Source organism: Jatropha curcas, chromosome 1, assembly GCF_041381405.1.
Source record: "Jatropha curcas cultivar XTBG-Jc1 chromosome 1, XTBG_Jcur_1.0, whole genome shotgun sequence".
In the NCBI taxonomy this organism is placed as follows: domain Eukaryota; kingdom Viridiplantae; phylum Streptophyta; class Magnoliopsida; order Malpighiales; family Euphorbiaceae; genus Jatropha; species Jatropha curcas.
In genome coordinates this window covers 6085223-6102721 of record NC_143151.1, presented here as the reverse complement: position 1 = coordinate 6102721, position 17499 = coordinate 6085223, and the positions used below count along the sequence as shown (strand labels likewise).

The 17499-nt window shown below is 28.8% G+C and overlaps 2 protein-coding genes across 3 annotated transcripts; one reads left to right on the top strand and one right to left on the bottom strand.

Moving 5' to 3' along the window:
• Positions 1 to 625: 625 nt before the first annotated feature.
• LOC149498886 (uncharacterized) lies at positions 626 to 1993 on the top strand. The gene has a single exon (XM_089718902.1). It carries the CDS (start codon positions 626 to 628, stop codon positions 1742 to 1744), a length of 1119 nt encoding a protein of 372 aa, XP_089575028.1. The 3' UTR covers positions 1745 to 1993.
• A 540-nt stretch (positions 1994 to 2533) lies between these two features.
• LOC105637339 (uncharacterized) lies at positions 2534 to 10058 on the bottom strand. 2 transcript variants are annotated; one of them, XM_020680609.3, is made up of 12 exons: positions 9883 to 10058; positions 9170 to 9272; positions 7911 to 8030; positions 7756 to 7816; positions 7445 to 7515; positions 6482 to 6546; positions 6240 to 6284; positions 6063 to 6143; positions 5809 to 5876; positions 4629 to 4674; positions 3110 to 3270; positions 2534 to 2900 (listed from the first exon to the last, which is right to left on the bottom strand). In XM_020680609.3, the coding sequence occupies exons 3-12, from the start codon at positions 8017 to 8019 to the stop codon at positions 2831 to 2833; spliced, it is 777 nt and encodes a 258-aa protein (XP_020536268.1). In that variant the 5' UTR covers positions 8020 to 8030; positions 9170 to 9272; positions 9883 to 10058; the 3' UTR covers positions 2534 to 2830. The 2 variants fall into 2 exon arrangements, with proteins under 2 accessions (XP_020536268.1, XP_012076168.1); XM_012220778.4 differs by lacking the exon at positions 9170 to 9272 and having other exon boundaries at positions 9883 to 10057.
• Between the last annotated feature and the right edge of the window lie 7441 nt (positions 10059 to 17499).

Here is a 17499-nt window from a genome sequence, read left to right as displayed (position 1 = left end):
TCGAACCCAACACCTCCAGATCACAAGTGGAGTAACTATACTGTTATACTAAAGCCACCCTCACCCGTACAAAACATTAATGAAACAAAATTTAGCCACGGGACACCAAAAGGGATGGACCAGCAATAATCCAAAGCATTCTCACTCAATAATCACTGTTGTGTTTGACATGCAAACTTGTTAAAGAAAACCAACTGCATGCCATGAATCAAGCATAGTACAATTAGACAAAATGGAAAATAACATTCCTGAAAAGTTTAGTAATGTGGCTACTCACAGAAGAACTAAAGGTAGTGCTGGAAATATGAGAGATGAGAAATGAATAGGAAAACAAGAAGAAGAATATCAGTAAATCAATAGGCAAACTCGGGCCTGCCATCTAGCTCAAAGCAAAGCCTATCAAGTATCAACATCGCAAAGGACGCCCAGAGAATAATTGATATCTTTCAATTTTAGAATAATAAAATTTAAGGATTCCTAATCCTATGATGTTTAGTATTTGTATTTTAATAATTTCCTTTTCCTTTTATGATTAGAATTTCTATGGTTTCGTTATAAAAACAGAGCAGTGTTCAAGAAGTTGTGTTGTTCTCTTTCATTATCTGATACCTCCAAACTTTCAACCATGGAGATGATTTTGCATGATTGCTCGACTGAAAGATACCAAATTGGACCCCCATTTTCTGATTATCTTCTACCTTTCCTCGAAAATGCTCCTTCAAATCCTACGGGAAACTTTGTCCTTGTACCAGATGGACTCCATTGTCCCACTTGCTTCAGCGTCCATGGCTATCCATCTCAAGAACTAAGCCATAAAGAAAGTAAAGATTTTCTTTTACTTCTTGAACACTGTCCTTGTTTTTGTGCTTATATAGGATTGCCAAGGTATTGGATAATGGATTATAATGATTTCTTAAATTCATATTTTAGTAGACTTGATAGAAAATTTGATTCTTTGGAGTCTTTAACAGTAAGGACTCGAAATCTAGAAGAGAAGACATGGAAATTAGTAAGAGAAAAGGAGACTATTAAAGAAAAATTCTCTGTCGGTGTAGTTTTTGAAAAGTTAGGGGAATTACCAGAAGGAATTCTTGACGATTACAAATTTTTTTTTCCTAGGATTTTGGATTTTCTTTACGAAAATAGGGTAGGTTTTGTAAAAGGTAAGTATTTAGTCGTATCTCCAGAGCTTTTATTGCGCATTTGTGAAGGAGATATCAGTCTTTTCTTAAAGTATCTTTCTGAAGCATATTCTTTAGTCCAATCTAAATATTGCTCTGTTTCAAGAATGGCAATTGAAGGAGGTTTTTGGCAACTTTGTCCTGAATTTGGAGGATTTTTCTGGAAAAATATAGATTTAAGGAATAATTTTGGTTTCTTGAAAGAGTTCTTGAAAGAAAAGATGATTTTAGTTAAGAATTTTTCACTTTCAATGGGTCCTTATTATTTGATTGGAGGTGGATATTTTTCTTACATATATAATACTAATGGAGATTTAGTGGTATGGTATATTCCTAATTTTTGGGATCGACATAACTTTGGATATAGTTTCCAAGACAAAACAATTTATCACAATTCTAAGCACTTTTGGTATGGCATCGAGGAATCTGAATTTGGTTGCTGCTATAATGGGATTACGGAGGAAATCTGTGACTCGAATATGCTACAATATCTCCGTGACACTGATAGCTATAATGGGATTACAAAGGAACTCTGTGACTACGACATGCTACAGTTTCTCTGAGAGAGTGATAGCTGATGTGTATATATATATATATATATATCTTGTAATAGAAAAGCCCTAAATAATGTTTTTGTCCTCCCAAGTGTTGGTTCACAGAAAAATACCCAGAAATCTGTTGTGGGAATTGCTTTAAATAACAATACAACTTAATAGGCTAGAAGTTGGAACTCCAACTGTTTGTCGTTTAATCAAATAATTCATTTTTTTTTTATTTTTTTTTTCTTCTTATTGATATTGTTGTAACGTTTTTGCATTTATCGCTAAGTTTGAAGCACACAGATAACTTAGACCTAAGTTGCATTAACAAAAGGAAGGAGACAGTCGCACGCAGAGAAGAATTTTACCCCTTCATTGTCCTAAATCACAAATTAAAAATCACACTCTAGCAGCAGCAGCAGGATTTCAATAATGTGCTAATTAGGCCTCAATTAATTTAACCATAGCTGTACATATTCTTGATTTCTCAACCACACACATTAATCCTATCACAGGCTGTTTGTGCACCCTAAGATTGCAATCATTAAGGCTGTAGAGGTTCATGAGGATCCTCATCAAAGATCTGTTGAAGACATTAAAATCATTCCAAAGTGGCCTTAAGCTGGCTGCGATACCAAAGTGGATTATGTTGAGCAAGATAATAAATAAATCATTAAAATCTTTTTAATTTTAACATAATATACACTTTCATTCTTTTTTCTTTGTTTGTTAGTTAATTCATAACATGTAGTTCATGATCAAAGCATTTGTTTTATAGTTAAATCCATTTGAAAGGTCTCTTAATACACGTGCTTGTCACATGTAGAAATATTATTATTTGTACTCAACATGTGAAACAAGCAGCAGAAGCAATTTTTAGATTTTATATAATTTAACTTCCAATTAAAGGACACAAAAACAATCAAACTAAACTGAACAAAGAATCACAACACAATTTGTCAAGTTTGAAATATCCTCCAACTCCATTGCTTCTGTGTCTGTACTTGTGATTCTTGAATCCTCATTGGAAAGACTTGATATGCATTGACGAACGCTAAAATATCATGTCAAAAATACTACTCAGCATATCCCATTTATTCTGTATAATACCTATACATCGATCTTTCTGAGCGTGTTTACGTAAGTATAACTAGAAAACGCAACAAAAAGCTTGCGGAACCTGCAGGATTTGTCAAAAATAGAGCAGAGAAGTCAACTATGTGTTATTCCTTGTTATTTTCAATTAAATCAATAGAAATGAAGAAGTAAAATATATCTAAGCAGCACAGATGCCAAAAGTCATAACTGCAAATGAGTTGATTCAATCCCAACCCAGCCTCACAATTAGTCTCCCTCTTATTTCCTAGTAATTGGAATAAGCATACGTACCAAACCCATTGGCTTGAGTGTTCTGCCATTGCGTGGAAGCTCTTATGAGGCTGCTCATTTACCAAGCAGTGCATCGCCCTTTTACTGTATTTCGAAGCTGATAACATGGACAACCAAACATCAAGCGACCCACTATACTTGCGCAAAATATTGGTACTGACCTGAAAACAATTAGAAAAGAATCAATGCAGCAGGTTTAGAAGTGCAAATGAAATAATCTGATCAATCATACAGAGGGAGAAAAACTAAAAATGGGTGAATCAAAAAATTTCCAAATACATTCTCAATTTAGGCAGCAAGTGGAAGAATTTTATGATAATGAACTGATCAAAACCACCCAACACAAATGGAATTATTGGTGTTTGACATGAAATGTTTGCTTTTGTTTACAAGTTTGATCCAAACAAAAACATAAATCTCACATTGAAGTATATTGAATCTTTGAAGCTCAAACATAATTGGTTAGTAATTCTTGATGGTGACATTGTTGGATGCTATCCTCAAACCATGTTTCTTATATTTGCTATCTGCTATCTAAACTGCATTCTCTCTTGCTTAGCCTCTTCACTTACCAACTTTGTCTTCTTTTTTTATTTTTATTTTTTTTCTTGTTTCATGGTTTTTGCAAGTTTATTAAGTGGAAGAATTGCTTGTGGCAGAGTTTGAGTGTGGAAGAGTGAAAGAGAAAGAATTCTTGACAAGCTTTTGTCCTTTTTCATCCTTGCCAGCCTGAATATTTGAGTGATATTCTATATACTCTCTTGATCGGCCATCACATGTATTTGCTCTAAATTTTTTGCTAACAGTCAGCCAAGAAAACAATCTGAAATATGAGATCTGAAGAAGAATTCAAGGAGAGGGAGCGATATTAATGCAATTAAGGTAGCTTGGACAAAAGCAAATAATTCATACTTGAGTCTATTGCTTCTTTGGCTCTCTCCAAGCTTTTAAGCTAATAATACAACTGATCAAAGTAAGTCCAACAGTTGCGTTGTAAGATATGTAGTGTGCATTCTCATGATGGTGTGGATAAAAAGTTAGATTTTCCCTTTAAATTTGTTTAGAAATCTTGCTTCAATAAAAGATTTGGATAATTATAGGGAAACGACCTTTCAGAACTCAGAACTGATGATCTGACAAAAGTAATTTATCAATTTCATTTGAAAATTACCAATCTGACAATGTTGGACTCATTAAAAAATTGACAAGAAAGTCTGAGCCTGCCAATCCAAGAACAGCCTTTACACTAATTCATCATCTTGCATAAAGGTTTAATAATAAGAAAATACAAGATCTTCAAGGGAAAGGAAGATGAAGCAGGTTATGAAAGAGAAACAGATATAGAGTCACATGCATGCATGTGTGTTGCATCTGTGTTTATATGAACTATTTTAGCAACACTAAGGAATTTCAAACCACAAAAATAGCTCCGGTATGCATACAAGCAAACCGTATAACTAGACTCCAAAACATACTTTGAATGAAAGGAAAAGAAAGCTCGAAAGAGGGAATTACTTACAAGTTCCCAGGCTTCAATACTTCTTGAATTTTCATGTACTAGTTTTCTGCTTATACAACAAAGAATTAAAAAGGAAAACATTCAATAAATCCCAGACCAACATTTGCATAGTCATCAAAAGATATAATAACAGGTCAAAAAAGGGGATCAATGATCCAATCAGAAGGGCCTTTCACAAGAATAATACAGGGTAGCAATTTTGGGACACCACTCTACTACTTCCACTTGTTAATTTACTATTTAACTCAAAATCAATGCTGTCATCATGTTCTAGTTAATTTTAAAATAGCACCCTACCCCCTCTATTTCCCACGGTGCAAAAATAAATAAATAAATAATAACGCCATATTTTTCTATACTAAGATTTTGAATAGCTGTCCCGAACAACATTTTGAGTAATTGAAGAACTCTCTATCAAATGATAACTACTAGTCCACTAAAATTAAAATTTCAGAAACAAAGTTTTCAGCAGATGGCACAAGCTATTTTCAGTTTCTGTTGAATTCAAACAAGCAGAAATAACACAAGCTGCTTTGTAATTAGCAGTCATACAAAAGATTAAAAGGCCGACCTAGTACAAAAAGCATCCCACATTTGTAGGTCTTGATGTACGTAGCCTTCCCCCTACTTTTGTAGAGAGACTATTTCCAAAGCTTGAACCCAATACCTCCAGGTCACAAGTGGAGTAATTTTACAGTTACACTAAAGCCACCATCACCCATACAAAACATTAATGAAACAAAATTCAGCCACAGGATGCCAAAACGGATGGAATAGCAATAATCCTAAGCATTCGCACTCAATAATCACTGTTGTGTATGACATGCAAACTAACGCTTTTAATGAGACTTAACTTCTCTGCTTTTAAAGAGCAATATTTACTGCTTGACGGAACAACACAACAATCTAAGCCCTCCAATGTCTCCTTTGCTCATAAGAAAGCAATCAAAGCAGGTTGGATTAACGGGAATGAACATAATCTAGAGAGATCTATCTAAAAGGCTTCTTTAGATGGTTTGAAGTAAAGGTTCGAGAATCTGAAAAATGAATATATAAATGGCATGTTCTCGTAACTAATTAGAATCAACATGATAAATGTCAACAGTAATTATAGTTGCATAGCAAGGCCATGATAGGTTTTTTTAGCATAAAAGTCGATCAAATGCAGTAATTAACTTACCGTACCCCATGGTGCACATCACGGTGATTACAATGACCTGAAATGCCGTAACTATCGAAAGTAACAATCTGTAAGAAAGTAATTGAGAATAATCACAATTAACGTGAGTATGTGACATTAAAAGGCAGACATGATATCCAGGATATTTTCAGCTCCTTAACATGCATAAATTCAGGAATCTGATACTAACTACTGGACAGTCTAAGCATGGCAAAAAAACAGCTCAAATTGAAAATAGGAACCAAAACTCTTACCACATCAATGTCATTACTAGATACTTCCTCTTCAATGATCTTTGCCAACATTTTATGGTCCCAAACTTGGCCAAAACCATCCTAAATCACGATAATGTATTAAAATAAAGATGCCTTAATAAAAAATTTCAATTAAAACTATACTGCATGCATTTTTCAAAAAGCTGAAAGTTGAACCTGTAAATCTGAATGATCCAAAACCTTCACCTTTTGAAATGGAACCTGAGTATGCAAAATCATAGGTTATTAACTGGAAAAGAAGATGCAGTTAAATAGCTTTGATTTTGTAGTTCTTACGTCATATTCTGTTTGTTTCTAAGGCTTTAAATCAGTTATATATTGGATTGGTTGACAAATATGTACAAGAATGAATTTATAACTCAAATTTCATACTATAGTTTGCTGATCTTGAAAATCACCTTGAGGACTGCACAAGCTTTATACAGTTCGCGTTTTCTAATATTTCCTATACCATCTGCATTTCCTGTGTAACAAATTAAACTAAAAGGCCTGAAAAAAAAAATAACAAATATGAAAAAGTAAAAATTGCAATACAAATATTGAAGAAACGGCGTATCCACCAGATATGCATAAGAGATCTTATAATGCTAACATAGATTTATGGAAATAAAATAATTGCATAATAAATAAGTAATGCCTAACCAGGACGAAGCAACACTAATTGACGATAAATTTAGTGAAAAGTGACTGAAGTTGTTGGGCCATATACAGTATACATAGCATATGTGCACAGACAGGAAAAAAACATATAATCCAAGTTATACGAGTGATTAAAACAAGAGGTAGACCAAGGATTTCAAGGAAGAAACCAACAGACTATTGAAAGTGCTTCAGCAACATACTTTAAGACCTATGTGCATACACTGATCATCTCCACCTACTAACCTAATCAGCTTAGGCAATACATATAGCAGCCTAAGATCCTGATAATTCCTAGTTTCCTACAATTATATGAAATCTTCATACGAAAGACCACCTGCCTAGATTTGGGAGGTTTATTTGATTTTCAAGAGCATTCTGGATGCAATGGGTTTCACGGAAACCATTTCCCTTTTAATTTGGAGCAGAGCTACGAGTGTGGACAAGATTCACAATCTAGAAGACACCCATTTAACAAAAGATTTTTTTATGATAAAAGGAAAAAAAATCTAAACTACTTGATATGGGAAGAAAGTCAACGAGAACACAGATTAAAAAACACTTGTTTGATAATCATAACAGATAAAGTGTAGCAACTCAACTAAACTGCGGCTTACATCATATAAAAAAAAAAAATGAATGTTTCTCAATGCAAAAGTTTGTTGAGCCCAAATTAAAAAATAATATGTGTTTGTGTGTGTGTATGTGATGGAATGAATTACCTATAGACAAGCATAGAATGTGAAGATTGTGCCCTCTTGAAATCAGATAGTTTATTGTTGGAGAAAAGAACCTGCAAAAGTAATATAATGTTTTATAACATAAAATACATAAGAAATCCACACGCACACGCAAGCGCACACACGTGTATATTCTAACATTTGACAATACTACAATGAGAAATTGATCTGCAACGACTCTGTAAAGAAACAAATCCATTATGGTTCCATGCTATGAACTTGTAATAAACAACAAGCAACACCATTGCAAAGAGAGCCAATTGCAACAGCATAATCGAAGCTTAGAAGCTTACATGGACTCATCATCAGGGTGAGCAACAACCAGCAGGACATTTTTCTTGCCAAGATCTCCACCTGATTTGAATGACAAAAAAGGTGTGGATTGTGAAATTTTAACTGAAATGTGTTCATCGAAAGTAATAAAACCATGGTTATACAAAACACTCACCATTGCTCAAAAAAGATGTCTTGGAAGGTGAGACTGATGTATGTAGAATTTTGCATAAAGAAGCAATCCAAAGCACAATTAGTGACAAAATGATCAATTGCCAGCCCATCTAACAAGCACCTGCATGAAACGAAGGTCATTGTTTTAACTTTTATTTATCCCTTTAATTAAAGGGCCAAAAAAAAGAGGAAATAGAAAACCCCAACTCGACGATTGTACCCCAAATATTTATTAGCTTATAAATGCCTATTAAACAAAAATACGCTAAATTTTGCATGTTGTTCAATTACCCTAAACTTTTAAACATTTTTCAGCATTTAATGCAACGATAACAAGTTTAATTTTCCACTATAAAAATAATGCATTCATACCCATTATATTTCCCAAACCTAATAAATACATGAAAATTCACTATTAACATCAAATAAAAAGCTGGCCATAATAATAAAATAAAATTTCTAGCACATTACCATAATTTCATATTGTCTAAATATAGTATAAGTTCCTCAAACATAATGCTGATTGCTTGATTTCAACTTCCTCTTATGCAAATTATCCACAAAACATCAATGTATAGAATCATCAATACCATATTGCAAAGGAATTAACTAAACCATATCACAACCTCAAAGATGAGCATGAACACCATTAAGCAAATAAAATTAAGAACAGAAATTTTCTAATCAATATCATCATTGATTAAACTTTCAAACATCATTAAAGCCCCTCCATACCAATCAAATCATATGAGAGAAAATAGAGAACCCAGTCACCTAATTTATGCAGAAAATAACAAAAGCCACTAACCTGCTGCTTTGATGATCTGATAATAAGAGCTAAGAGGTGTATTGAGGAGGAGATCAGCGGAGGAAGAGATCAGCGGATTTAGCTGATACGATGTCGTTTTCAAACAAACATTTTCTTTTCTTTTCTTTTATTCCGATATAACTGGGAACTGTTCTTTAAATATTTACATTTAAAAAAAATAAATGTTTATGATATGGTGTCATTTTTTATGGATTTTCCAAAGAGTAAAATGCTTTGGCGTCCCTAAATTATAGTCCAATTAACACTTACATCCTTCTATATTGAGGTAATAACTATGGCATCCCTAAATCACTGGTCCGTCAGATAAGTATATCCTTCCATCCAATTTCACTCATTTTTCACCATTAAAATTCAAATAAATTGGGTGGAGAAGAGAGAGAATATATTTAAAACCCTTGTTTCACATGAACTAAATGTAATAAAGGACTTACCCAAATAACTTCACAAAATCCCTAATTTGCAAACTAGAAGCCAACAAACTCACAAGAACACCCGAACTAAAAGCCTTACCCAGCTCTTCAAGAACAAGAAGATCTAAAAACAAAAATAAATTGGTTTCTAATTAACAACTTCAATATCAACAAGTTTGAAGAGAATAATTATAAGTTTAATTAGTAATATTACAATCATAGTCCTGATATGCAATTATTGAACTCTAGATTGCCCAGCCAAAGATTACAACTAAAAAGAAAAGGACAAAATAACACCAATTCACTTACATATCAAGTGTGAGCAGCAGCATTTAACAGTAATAGAAATTAAAACAACCCAACCAAGAAATTTTGAAAAAAACTCAAATATCAAAATCCAGACACATTTTGCATTTTTTTGCTGTATGGGGAGTAACTGACTCTCGTGTGCTTGTATAAGCATAACTCAAGATAGCAATGAACCAGTAAAACCCAGTGTAAGATACGATTCTGGGAAACTTCTGAATCTTTAGTATTTCTTTAAACCCATCGTAGAGCATCATGATTGCAATTATACAACCTCCACCTAAAATATGTAATGCAACTAGACAGTAATTAGGACATGTAATCGAACAGCTTATTTGCACAGAGATACAAAGAAAAGTAGAATGGTTTCTAATTAACAACTTCAATATCAACAGTTTGAAGAGAACAAAAATAAATTTAATTAGTACCGATTCAGAAGCCAAGACGAGGTAAGTGGCCGGAGACTGCTGTGGCACGGTGAGGCTGAGAGCGATCAGAGATGGCGTGAAGGGAGGAGGAGATGGTTTCCGGCCCGATTCAACCCTTTCGATACAACTTAAGTTTTATCGGTCCGATTCAAAACAAGGTTCTAGGTTTGTGTCGATCATTTCCTGTTTGATTTGGTCTGATCTTGGTTTTCTTAATTTCTCTAGACTTTTCCTTGGGTTGGGTTTGGTATGAAGTGCACATGGGCCACCTGACTGGGTTTTAGCTTGGGCTTGACCCAAAACCCTTGGTCCAATTTAATTTCGCTAACTTTATATTTGTTAAAGATTTATTTTGTAATCTTGCTAGTTCCTATTATGAAATTTTATATTGATTTATTTCTAAATTCGAAACTTTTGAATTTAATAAATCGTGATACAATTTGAAAATTAAGGTCCTTATTAGTGTACTAGTTTTCTGGACACATTATTTGTACCCTTTGCAAATAAATATAATTTAATATATATATATATATATAATTTTCTATTAATTTTTTTATAAATTATAATATTATGAAAAAATTTTAATATATAATCGTTATATTTCATAAAATCTAGGATCCATATGTAGTTTTTTACTCGTGTTAAATTTTACTAAAATTGAGATCTTTGGCTTCTAAAATGTTCAATAACACTTCTTTATGTACTCAATTCCAAATAGCATAACTTAACAAGCTAACTAAGATCTAGCCTGCCAGCTAAGGCAAAGATCATTACATTTATGAATTTTAACCTCATCCTCACCTTCTTAGATTTGTATGTTATTGCTTTAATTTGTAATCATATTGCAAAATATTAAATTTCTTATAAAAATAATACAATCAAATATAGAAAATCAAGCTGTAAATTGAAAATGATTAAACTTATTACAAAAATAACAGATAAAGATTAAATTAAATATAAAAAAATCAACTTGTAGGTGACAATTATAAATAAAAGAATTAAATATAGATAAATTAACATATTGATCGAAGAGTATTAAATTATTATAAAAATAATAAATAAACGTTGCAATTAAATATAGAAAAATCAACACATACTTAACAACTACGAATGAAAGAGTCATGTACATATTAATTAATTGTCATGAATTTAGTATAAGCAAACATGTTATATCTCTATGTAGCAAATCATTCATCAAATAGTAACTGTCTTTCTTCTGCCAAGTACAAAACAATAGTAAATCTAAGGCTCCATTTATTTTCAAACAATAACTTACTTTTGAAAAATATTTGTCATAGTTTATTTTCTATTGTTTTATTAAAATATTAAAAATTAGTTAAAAATATACAAATTTATCATTGAAATATTCAAATAAAAAATCGATTACAAATACTATAAAAATATCATTTATAGTGAATCAAAAAAATTTTATAGTGAAAATCAAACAAAGTTTTGATAATCAAATAAAATAAAATTTATCTGACAAAATAAATAAAAATTTTGATGATTTTTTCTCTAGAGAAAGTAAACATACATATATAATTGATAGTTGCAGAAATTAAACAAAAAGTAATACAATAAAATAGTGTTTTGAGAATATGTCAAGTATTTTTACAGAGAAAATATGACGGTTTTTTACAGTTACGATGTAGTCGGTAGACATAGGAATAGAAGCAAGACGAGTATTTTAGGATACTTCTCTCCCCTTCCCCCTCCTTCCTCATGCTCCGATCTATTTAATGAGGGTATAACTATTGTTTTTGTTCATTAACCAATCAAAATACATGATAATTATCATTATTAAATAATTACAATATAAATATTGGTTCAATATAGAGAAGTTGATGAAAATCAAACTTACTCAATATAATTACGTTAATATAATTTCAATATAAGTTGATTACAATATAATTATGTTAATAATATAGGTGAAATTTAGAAAGTTAATTGTGTGACAAGAAAATTACTTTAAGTTACGATTATATTTTTAGCAATAAAATTTGGATTAAAAAGGAAACACAATACCCAATCAAAATAAAGATTTATTAAGAATAATAATTTCACATTTTATTGCTTAGCCAATCAAATAGAGTGCAAATTGTCATTATCAAATTTGGTCATCCCAATTTTGACCTTTCCATTTCCACTTTTATATATACTAATTTTTTTTATGACATGCGTTGTATGTTGACTATGCTCGCTATATATTCATTTTTTATTTTATCTATATAATATTAAAACATAAGTTTTTATTTAGATTAAAATTAATACAAGTGGTTAATTTGTGTTAAATTTTGCCATACAAACTATTTGTAATGCTACTTATTATGCACTTAATTTTATTTTTATATGATAAAGTGATCTCAAACTGAATTGATAAAAGTAATCATTTTAGCTAAAATAGCAGCATTACTTACTAAGTGTATTATAGAAAGAAATATATGCACATACATACAGATTTTTGAAATCCCAAAAAGTAATCTAAAACAGAAGTATATAGTTCTAGTTTTTTTCCAGTTTCCTAAATACGATTTTCTTTCAAGTTAAACAGATTTAGAATATAAGAGAAAAAAAGTACCAAGAAAATTAAAAATGTTTAATCATCAAGAGACCATCTATTTATTGTAAAGGAAATATAAATCTCTTACTAAATTAAAATGATAATAGTTACAAATTATTCGGTACCGAAAAAGATAAAAGTAATATATATATAACCCTGAATCAAAAAAAAAATTGCTTGGAACTCTCTCCTTTAAGTATTTCCTTTTTTCTTTTTTTTTTTATACAAATTTTCTAATTTTATAATTTTTTTTAAACATTTCTTTTCCTATATCTAATCTTCCTATATCAAAAATTTTAAATATTTAATTTTTTTTAAATTTTTGAATGTTCAAATTCAAACTTTTAATACCTTTGAAACTTTTTTTTCATATATATATATATCTTCATATTAATCAATTCCAGTCATTTTCTTTCACAATAGTTTTTTTTTTTTTTTAGATTCACTGAGTTTTGATTGTGTTCTCTTTATTTATTTTATATCATTGTCTTTTCTTCTTTGATTAAGGTAATGTTAACTCTTTGGTTTCTTTTTTTTTTCTTTTTTTTTATGATCTTCTTTTCTTTTGTATTCCGTGATTTCTCTTATATTTAATATTTATTTATTTAATAATATTTTCTTTATTATTTGTCATATGTGTTGTTTGTGTGTAGTTGCAGGTATAAGAAATATCATGTTGATGAAAATGAACGGAAGAAAAAGCTAAATATAAACCCATTTATGTGTTTTTTCTAAATGTATTATATTTTTAGCAAATTGTATAAAACTGTAAATTTTTTTTATATATTGCTTCATATATATATAAATTTTAATTATTTATAACATTTTAATTCATGTAATTATTATTATAATAATATATATTTTTATTGGTATATTGCATACATTCAAGTAATTGATATGATTTGAGTTTTTGAGTTTTGAAAGAGTTTAACTAAAATTGAATTAATAAAATGGGGATAGAAATAGCAATATATTATTTATTTATTTATTTATTTATTATTATTATTATTATTATTCCATTTAGATAAAGAGAAATCTCTTTACTATTGCAGTTATATATATAAACATTAAATTCAATAAATATATTTTAAAATAACAAAATTATTTGATAAATTTAAAATAAATACATTTAATAAATAAAAAGGAATTGAGATACCTTATTATTCATAATTAAAATAATATTTTTGTCATTTAAATTTTAATTTTGTTATCTAAATATTAAAAAATTTTATCCAAAGAATCGTATTTTAAAAACTAATATTCATTAACAATAATTATCCATATCTATATTTCAAGTTTGAATTTTTATTTTTTTATTAGATCACTTAAAATACCTTTTACTTTGAAAAATTATTATTTGTTTAAAATAATTAACTATATATATTCTTGAATATTTGAATTTTTTTATTTTTAGATTAAATGCTTAATTTTTTTATCCATTTACTTCTAATATCTATATATTTATTATTATCATCTTCATACATGGTATGTTTTTCAAATTTATAATTCTACAAAAATAATTTAATTAATATTTATTGTCTAGGACTTTTATGTTTTATTTATTTACCCTATTTTAATTTTTATATATTCTATTTTTTTTATGTACTTCTTCATTTCTCTGCAGTGGTAAGATTTATTTTTTTAAAAAAATATTTATTTCTATATATACAATAAAAAGTAACTTCTAATATAATATAAAATAATAAAGTAAAAAAGCAAGTCGTACAATGCGTGGACTTTCACCTAGTTATTATTAAGATTAAAACTATTTTGAGAACTCACCTAATAAAAATAGTTTAAATATATATAAGTATATAAATATATTAATAAAATATTATATATATTTTTAATATAAAAACTTTAAATTGTTTGCCAATCCCGCACACATATATTCATTTTATTTAAAATATAATTGGAAAAGCAAAAATTTAAATATTTTGAAAGAGTTAATTATGTGTATTCTATTTGAAAATTTATTTTTTTTAAAAAAAAAAACCCAATCAAATCATACAAACATAAAGAAAAACATTAATAAAAGTAACATACTTTTTTTCTTTTTTTATCTCACTCTTAAATAAAATATTATATATATTCTATTTGAAAATTTATTTTTAAAAAATATATCCAATCAAATCATACAAATATAAAGAAAAAAGAATATATTTTTCCTTTTTTATTTCCCCCCGAAATAAAATATTTTAAATTATAATTAAAATATAATTAAATATTTAAAAAAATATATATAAAAAATTTTAAATGTCTTATTATCATATATATTTTTTAAAAAATAAATTTAAAAAAGATACAATTTAAAATTTTGAAATTATTAATTAGCTATATGTTATTATTTAAAAAATAATTTTTATAAAATTATATCTAATCAACTAATAAACTGTAATTTTTTACTACCATTAAGGGTATTTTAGGACAATTTAAATTTCATTAAGAGTAATATCGAAAATCTCATTATTTCCACTCTATTCTTACATTTATATATAGTATAGATATAGATAAATTAGTCTTTTTTATGACGTGCGTTGCACATTAACTTTATAATATTAAAGCATAAGTTTGTGTTTATATTCAAATAAATATAAGTGATTAATTTATATTACATTTTACCGTACAAGCTACTTGTAATGCTACTTTTTATGTATTTAATTCTATTTTTATATAATGAAGTGATTTCAAACTGAATTGATAATAGTAATTATTTTAGCTACAGTAGCAGTATTACTTACCCAATGTATTAGAGAAAGGAATATACGCACATACACACAAATTCTCAAAATCCCAAAAAGTGACACAAAACAAAAATCTATTGCTATAGTTTTTTTTGCAGCTTCTTAAACATTATATTTTCTTTCGAATCAAATAGATTTAGGATATAAAAGAAAAAAATATCAAGAAAACTAAAAATGTTTAATCATCAAGAGACCATTTATTTATTGCAAGGGAGATATAAATCTTCTATTAAATTAAAATGATTATAGTTACAAGAAAAAAATAAAAAAATAAAAATTATAATTAAGAATAAAACTCTTTTCAAAACTCACCTAATAAAAAAGTCTCAAGATATATAAATATATAAATATATTAATAAAATATTACATATATTTTTAAAATTAAAAATTTAAACTGTTTGTCAACTCCACACACATATGTTCATTTTATTTAAAATAAATTTTAAAAAATAAAAATTTAAAAATTTTGAAAGGTTTAATTATGTGTATTTTATTTGAAAATTTATGTTTTAAAAAATATACCCAATCAAATCATACTGTGGGTCCCGTTTATATATGGCACAACCCAAGAGGGGGTGAATTGGGTTTTCTAAAAATTTAACTTTCAAAAACAAAAATCAGAATTCTATTGCAGCGGAATTAGAAAGCATTTGTGAGAGTAAGTTATCAAGTTTAGAACTTCCCCACAAAGCTTATTGCAAGATTAGAAAGATTCTGTGAAGAACAATTATTGCATTTAGAACAGCTTCACAAAGCTTAAGCAATTTTAGAATAACTCTGTGAAGGACAGCTATTGCGATTAGAACAGCTTCACAAAGCTTAAGCAATTTTAGAAAAACTCTGTAAACAACAGTTATTACATTTTAGAACTGGTTCACAAAGCTTTAAGCAAGATTAGAAAACTGATTATAATTCATATTGTGAATTACACTGAATATAGAAGGACAGATTAGAACTTGGTAAAATCACAATACAGAAATCCAGAGTTCTAATGTTCCACAGAGATAAAACTTATTCAAGATTAGAATCAGAAACTCATTAACAACATCGCATTTCTAAACAGATTAACAGTTGCGTAAATAGAATATAATCAAGCAGAACTTCAGAAAGTAAAAGAAGATAAACACAGAGATTTATAGTGGTTCGGCACTAACTCGCCTACATCCACTTCCCAAGACGCATCTTGAGATCCCCCACTATGTTATCTCTTTTCAAGGGTAAGAGACAAACCAACAATACAAGGAAATTGATCAACACTTAGATCTAACCTTTATCCCACTAGATTTTCCAAAGGTTCTAGTTAACCTCAACCCTTTCTGATTTTGCAGAGATCAGAGACTCAAATCAAGACATTAGAATCTCATACAAGGAGAATGCCGCTTGATAACCTATTACACCATAGCTTTTCACCTAAGCTATTACACAAAAGTTTTTCAAATAAAGAGACTGTCTACAACAGATTACAGAATCTATATAGACAGAGAGAAATGCAAATATAAGCACAGGAAGAACAGAAAACGAATTTAGAAAACAGATTTAAAGATTAGAACTGTTCTTCAGAAAATGTTGTTAATAAATTTTCTTTTCTCTTAAAAATTTTTCTTGAAGCAAAGTGACGAAAAGAAATAGGGGGATTGAAGAGAGAGCTTTGAGAGATTTAAACTATGAACAATGAATTCATACTCTTTTGCAAAACCCATTCTTTTTAAAAGAGGAAATGGTTTTTATATGAAAAGATGATATTCTCTTTTGAAGTTAACGTTGAGATTTTAATGAGCAATAAAGTTTCTGATGTTTTTAAACTAACGAGGCAATGCATGAGTTGCAATTAAAAGGGCTGTTTGACCACATTTAATATTCACACATGCAAGGTTTGAAGATGAAAGGTTCAGTTTAGAAAACAGTGTAGTATTTATATCAGAAACAGCCAGCTGTATTAGAAACAGACAGCTATATTAAATCAGAAACTGCTTTTTAGATCAAAAAAATGTTTTTTGCAGAATTTCATTTAATAACTACCAAGAATATTTACTCCAAAGATATTTTAGATGGAAAAACGTGAAGAGTAAAGATTTTGGCTATATCCTCTTAATAAATTTATTCAAAAACATTTCAAAAACAATTTTGAGAGAGATAAAATAGATTTGTGCTTATAATATCATTTACTCTCTATCCTACAATAATTTCCTAAGACTTATTATAATACTAACCAATAGAAAATATCTTCATTAATCTTCATGGTTTTCAAATAAAAATCTTGGGATGTAGGAACTTCATTTCTTCAATAATTTTCAACAATAATTCCTGCATAAA

Coding starts and splice junctions, on each gene's coding strand:
- LOC149498886 (XM_089718902.1), top strand. CDS start 626: ATGGAGATGATTTTGCATGATTGCTCGACTGAAAGATACCAAATTGGA.
- LOC105637339 (XM_020680609.3), bottom strand. CDS start 8,019: ATGGGCTGGCAATTGATCATTTTGTCACTAATTGTGCTTTGGATTGCT. Junction 7,516..7,755: donor CACCCTGATGATGAGTCCAT/GTAAGCTTCTAA, acceptor TTACTTTTGCAG/GTTCTTTTCTCCAACAATAA. Junction 2,901..3,109: donor CACTCAAGCCAATGGGTTTG/GTACGTATGCTT, acceptor CAAATCCTGCAG/GTTCCGCAAGCTTTTTGTTG.